The sequence below is a fragment of the Coenobita brevimanus genome, unplaced genomic scaffold (assembly GCF_032717465.1).
Source record: "Coenobita brevimanus isolate Jiangsu-jjx unplaced genomic scaffold, ASM3271746v2 jjx.HiC_scaffold_2619, whole genome shotgun sequence".
NCBI classification, from domain to species: Eukaryota; Metazoa; Arthropoda; class Malacostraca; order Decapoda; family Coenobitidae; genus Coenobita; species Coenobita brevimanus.
Window position 1 is genome coordinate 48132 of NW_027643565.1, and position 6000 is coordinate 54131.

Below are 6000 nucleotides of genomic sequence, written 5' to 3' on the forward strand. Positions count from 1 at the left end.
TATATCATTTATATATACTAAAAACATGATTGGTGCCAGCACTGAACCCTGTGGTACTCCACTAGTCACTTCTTTCCATGATGAGTAGTTTCCTTTTAGTACTGTCCTCATTTCTCTTTTTATGAGAAAGTCTTGCATCCAACAAAATAGTTTGCCTCGAATTCCTCCTTGATGGTACAGTTTCCATAAAAGTCTTTGGTGTGGTACTGTGTCAAAAGCTTTCTTGAAATCTAAATAGATACTGCCCACCCATCCTTCCCTTTCCTGTATTGTGTTTGTTACTCTGTCATAGTAGCTCAACAGATTAGTAACACATGATTTTCCTTTTCTGAAACCAAACTGTCTTTCTGTTATCATACTGTGTTCTTCTAGATGATTTACCCAAGCTTTTCTTATAAGTTTTTCTAATACCTTGCTTACAACACTGGTCAGTGATACTGGTCGGTAGTTGAGTGGATTTTGTCTATTTCCTTTCTTGAATAAGGGGACTATATTTGCTTTTTTCCAAATATCAGGTAGTTTCCCTTGACTCAAGGATTTCTTGAAAATTAAAAATAATGGTTTACTTAACTCCTTTGCACATTCTCATAATACCCAACATGAAATTTCATCAGGACCACTTGCTTTTCCTCTGTCTAATCTACTTAACTCCTCCTGTATTACTTTTTCTGCTATTTGTATATCTGGTAGTATGTGTGGACATGCGTGTTCCACATAGTCCCTCTCAAAATTTTTTTCTTCTGTAAAAACTAATTGGAAATTCTTATTTAGTGCTTCACAAATATCTTTCTCTTGTGTATAAGTGATTCCCTCGTCCGTAATGGATTGTATTATATCTTTTACTTTGGTTTTGCTTCTGATATAGCTGTAAAACAGCTTTGGCTGGTCACTACTTTTATTTATTATATCCTCCTCAAACTGTTTTTGGGCTTTCCTCCTTATTCTTGTATAGTCGTTTCTTGCCTGTTTGTAATTATTATACGCCCTTTCACTATTGTCTTCTGTATCTATTCCACAACAAATCTCTTCTTTCTTTTGATTTTTTACATTCTGTATTGAACCATTTCTGTATTTTCTTATCTGCTTCTTTGTGCTGTGGGATGTACTTCTGGACTCCTATTTCATAAAATTCACAACATTTTTTATATACAGCATTTAAATCATGTCCTCTAAGCTCATTTTCCCAATCAAGTTCTAAGAAATACTTCTTTAGGTCTTCATAATTTCCCTTTTTATAGTTTAGGCTCTTTTTGTAACTGTCATTGCCGTTTACTATGTCATATGCTATCCTGAAGTTATAATTTAGTACTGCATGATCGCTTTTGCCGAGTGGAGGGTGATATATTAAACTGTCAATATCATTTTCTTGTCTAGTAAATATTAGATCTAGCACTGAAGGTACATCAAGTCCTCTTTTTCTAGTGGTTTCCCTCACATGTTGCATTAAGAAAAACTCTTGTATGAGATCCAGGAGCTTTTGGTCCCAACAGCTTTCTTGGCTATTTATATCTAGAATATTCCAATTTATATTTGTATTGAAGTCCCCAGTTAGTATAATTCTTTCCGATTTCTCTTCCATTTTGTGTAGCAATGATCTTATACTCTGAATTGTACTCTGCCAGGTCCTCATATTCGTCTCTTTCCCATGTGTTTGATCTGGGTGGCATATACAAATTGGCTACAATTACTTTACCTTCAGATGTGTCGATCTCTACTGCAATCAGTTCTACTTGTGATGGTATATCTAGTTTTATTTCCTTGACTTTTAGATTTTTCTTAGTTAATATTATAATTCCTCCTCCTTTTTTTAAATTTCTGTCTCTTCTCCATATATTATATTCCTCTAAGTTTAGTATGTCATTGGATATCCTTGGTGTTAATTTTGTTTCAGTTAGGCATATCATTTGTGGTTCATTTTCTCTGACATAATCATTCATCTCTAGTAATTTAGATACCATTCCATCCACATTTGAGTACATCAACTTTATCATCTTGTTTATATACTTGTCATGACATGGTTCTACTACCTTCCTCCTTTTTATTCCATCCTGTTTGTGTACCACTTTCCTACCTGCAATCCTATTACTTTGTAAAAAAATTTCTTCTTCTCTTCTTCTGATCTTCCCTCATTTTTTGTTTTTGCTTCCTCCCTTTTTTCTTTCAGTAATTCTAGTTCCTCTTGTGTTAGGCATCTTTTTATCCATACATTTTTGAACTCCTCTTTTTCCATAAGATTCTTTGCATTTTTTAGTATCTCTTCCACAGTGTTTACACTCTGGAAAGTCACCTTTAGAGGTCTTGTCTTGCTTTTCTCATATTTCCCTAACCTTTTGTGTTCCTCTATGTCTTTACTACAGATTTCCTCTGATACTTCTGTATATGTACTAAAGAGAGATAGATAGATAGAGAGAGAGAGAGAGAAATATCAACTCACAACTTCTTGATGCCAGACTCTTCTTTCTTCCAGGGAGCGTCGTCAGGCTCGAAGGGCATTGGTCCCTGCACTGGGGGGTCATCCTCTTCATCGTTAACTCCCGCACCTGTGTCCCTGTGCCACAGACAAAAACAGAAACAGTAAGTCTCCTTTAATTTCATCAGAGTTTGTCTTCATTATTGTTGCCTTCTTTGTTTTTAATTTGTTATTACAGGGTTTAGTAGCTGCCATTTCTGCAAGTGTAGTTTGCTTTGTATGTCGAGTGGTGTCACTGTTCTTTTAAAGGTATAAACATGTTTTGAGTGCTAGTGAATTGCTTAGGATTGCTAGTGAATTGCTTTTCTCTCCCTCCCTCCTTCTCTCTTCCCCTCCTCCCTCCTCTTTCCTCTACCATCTCTCCTTTCACTTCTCTCTCTCCCTTCTTCCTCCTGCCTCCCTCTCTTCTCTTCCCCTCTCAACTGACGCTGTCTTCCTGTGTCTGTCATCTCACTCTACATATATATAAACACGTACAATACATACATATACAAACTTTCACACGCACACACACACACACACACACACACACACACACACACACACACACACACACACACACACACACACACTGATACATACAAACAGACAGATATACAGACAGGTAAGTAGATACAAAGTTGGCTGTACTGTAGATAGGTAGATATATAGACAAATAGACAGACAGCCAATTAGACTGATCAATATGGCTAGAGAAACACACAGGGACAGTTGAATATAAAACACAGACAGACCAAAGGAATTGATGTCCCTGGCAGCAACAACCCTTCTCCCTTTAGTTCTTATTCACTCCATTCACTTTAGACTCTTTCTCCTCCCTTTTCTCCCTCGCCATTATTTCCTCCCTTCTCTCTTTCCCTCACCTCGTCCCCTGCTTACCCCTTTCGTTCGTTTTCCCTTTTTCACCTGCTCCCTCTTCCCTCTTAGTCTCCTGTTCCCTCTTTGTCTTTCCTTTGCCCTCCATATCTTTGTCCCTCCTCTTTATTCCTTCTCTCTCTCTCTTTACCTTCCCTTCTCTCTCCCTCTTTACCTTCCCTTCTCTCCTGTACCCTTCTCCCTTGAATCCTCATCTCTCTTTTAGCCTCTCTTACTTTCCTTCTTCCCCTGCTTCCTCTTTCCTCGACCTCCCCAGTAAAAATATTCCAATATTATTAAAAAAACACAGTAAAGGATGCATGACATTTATTAGAATCATATTAACACTGTCATGAAGAGATACTGAACATGCAGACAAAAAGTGGAATCACATCAAAGGATATTATCATATTCTCCATTATTATGTGTACAGTTGGGGATAAGAATATAACTGACACTATTACAAAACAACTCTGGTATATGGATGGTGACTATCAACCCTGGGAGATACTATCATGAGTGAAATGAGGCTACACACTTGGTAACTAGTCACAGTCATCACTCTTAGGCAGAGACCACACAGCCATAAGTAGTCACTCGGTAATCTCTACTGAGTGACCATACATAGTCAAGGTCCAGGATGACTCGCACACAGTTACACCACTTATCACACATCTCAAATTTTTTCTTAATAGCTTCCAGCAACTGTTGGGAGGTAACCAGCTAGGTTGGCACTTGTTTAGCTTCCAGTCCTTAGAAAACATTGGCTGTACCATGGCTCACCCCAATACTGGGAAGTGCCCCTTTCAGATTATGTAAACAGTATAGCTGAATCAGAAAATACCAACATTTGACCTCTCAGATGATGATAACCCCGCTGTACATTATCTTTGAAAGTTGTCACCCTCAAATTCACACCAAAAACAACAATTTTACTGTTTTAATAATACTTAAGTTTCTTTTTCAAGTCCTTCTAGAAACAAAAAGCTGCAGCAGTAGTACTAGTATGTAGATATGGCTACTGGCATTACAAGATCACATTCTAGGATAACACTCTGTAGTGTGGACTATGTGAGAAGGCAGAATTTTCACAAGGGGTTCTTCTGACAGGAAGAGATGTCATACAGAACATGCTGTATTTGCTGCCACCTTAGCCAGCTGGTCAAGCTTATCGCTCCAAAGATGAAGCAGCTCAGCTGCTTGCAGAACTTATTCAGGGACACTGGCTCTTTTGCAACCTCTACACCATCCACACCAGACACATAAACACATTCTGAAGCTCTATGGAGACTTTGTGACTCTAGTTCAGACATGGAAACAGAGACAAAACCACAGTTTTGTCAAGAGGGCAGACACTTTCAACAATCATGCACAAGAGGTCTTTGATATCTTCTGCCAGGACCCTATAATATGCCAGAAGCTGGAACAGAAATATGGGGTGAGAATGACTGACATGGAGTGGGACTTTCTACAAGATCAGAGAACCCAGAGAAAGATGTACTGTGAAGACTTCATTGATCGTAAATGGATGAAAACAATGGAACGCAGACAAAAGGACTTGCAGACCCTTGACAGAATGAGACAAGATGTAGAAAGAGTTGAGCAAGCCAATTGCCTCGTTTGACTTTAGTAAAGAGTCAGACTCAGAGGAAGATCACCAGAGTATGGATACAGATGGAGGTGGAACTTTCCCTTCCAGTGATGAAGGTATCAGTATGGGTGACAGTGACTCAAAAAGGCGCCACTTGTCCTCCACAGCTCTCAGCTAAGTGATGTGCTGCCACAAAAATACCAGTATATCTGTGAGAGCATAAGGAAAGTGTGACCAGAGTATTAGGAGTTGATAAACTGAAGAGCTGCTACCACATGTGTGATGCACAGGCCGTAGCAGCCGTCATCACAGTTGCAAACCGCATGTTTGACACAAACTGGAAGGCACACAATGAACCAGAGGTCACTGATCTGGACACCATGCCAGAATCCAAGAGTGTCAGGGCAGCAGGCAAGAGCACTGAGGTGTGCACACTAGATGAGACAGTCAAGATCATGAACTCTGATAAGTCGTGGTGACCTATTCTGATGATGGCTCAAAGAAGAAGGGTGCTGGGTCATTTTCTGTTCAGGGTATCACCATTAACGGAAAATACAGGTCACTGCCCACACTAAGCATTGCTTCAGAGTCCAGAAAGAACTTAGCTGCTCTCTGGGTGGCAGTCCTGAAAATTCTGGAGGCAGCAAGTGGTGTTGCAGCCAAAACTCTGTTCAAGAAAATTGACTTTGTGATCACAGCCCAGACAACTCACAATATCAAAGTTGATGAACTGAGGCTGAGAGTCTGGACTCTGAACATGTTCATGATCATCCGTTATGTAATGAGCACCAACTCTGATGTTGAACAGGGTCATTACCAAACAGTGGGATGAAATATAGAACACACTAGGTAGAGACAAGATCTACTCAACTTCCTTGTCAATGCAACAACTGCAGCAATGAGTGTCACTGAACAAGCCCTGGACTGCATGACAAGACTTATCACGACTTTGATCACAAATCATGGAACAAGTGGCATGAATCTGACCTCCACACAGCCCCACCATCAAACAAGTCTGTCAGCCTCAAGGATGAGCATTCAATCACTTGACACTGACCGGCACTATCAGTCTGTACCATCTGGC

The 6000-nt window shown here is 39.6% G+C and overlaps 1 protein-coding gene across 1 annotated transcript in view; it reads left to right on the forward strand.

The window, feature by feature from the left end:
• The window catches only part of LOC145389928 (4-trimethylaminobutyraldehyde dehydrogenase-like), a 37518-nt gene extending 35130 nt beyond the window's left edge, over positions 1-2388 (forward strand). Inside the window, exon 6 of the mRNA XM_080265040.1 lies at positions 2358-2388. Coding sequence (XP_080121166.1) covers positions 2358-2388 — 31 coding nt within the window. The remainder of the gene's footprint in view (positions 1-2357) is intronic.
• Positions 2389-6000: the final 3612 nt, after the last annotated feature.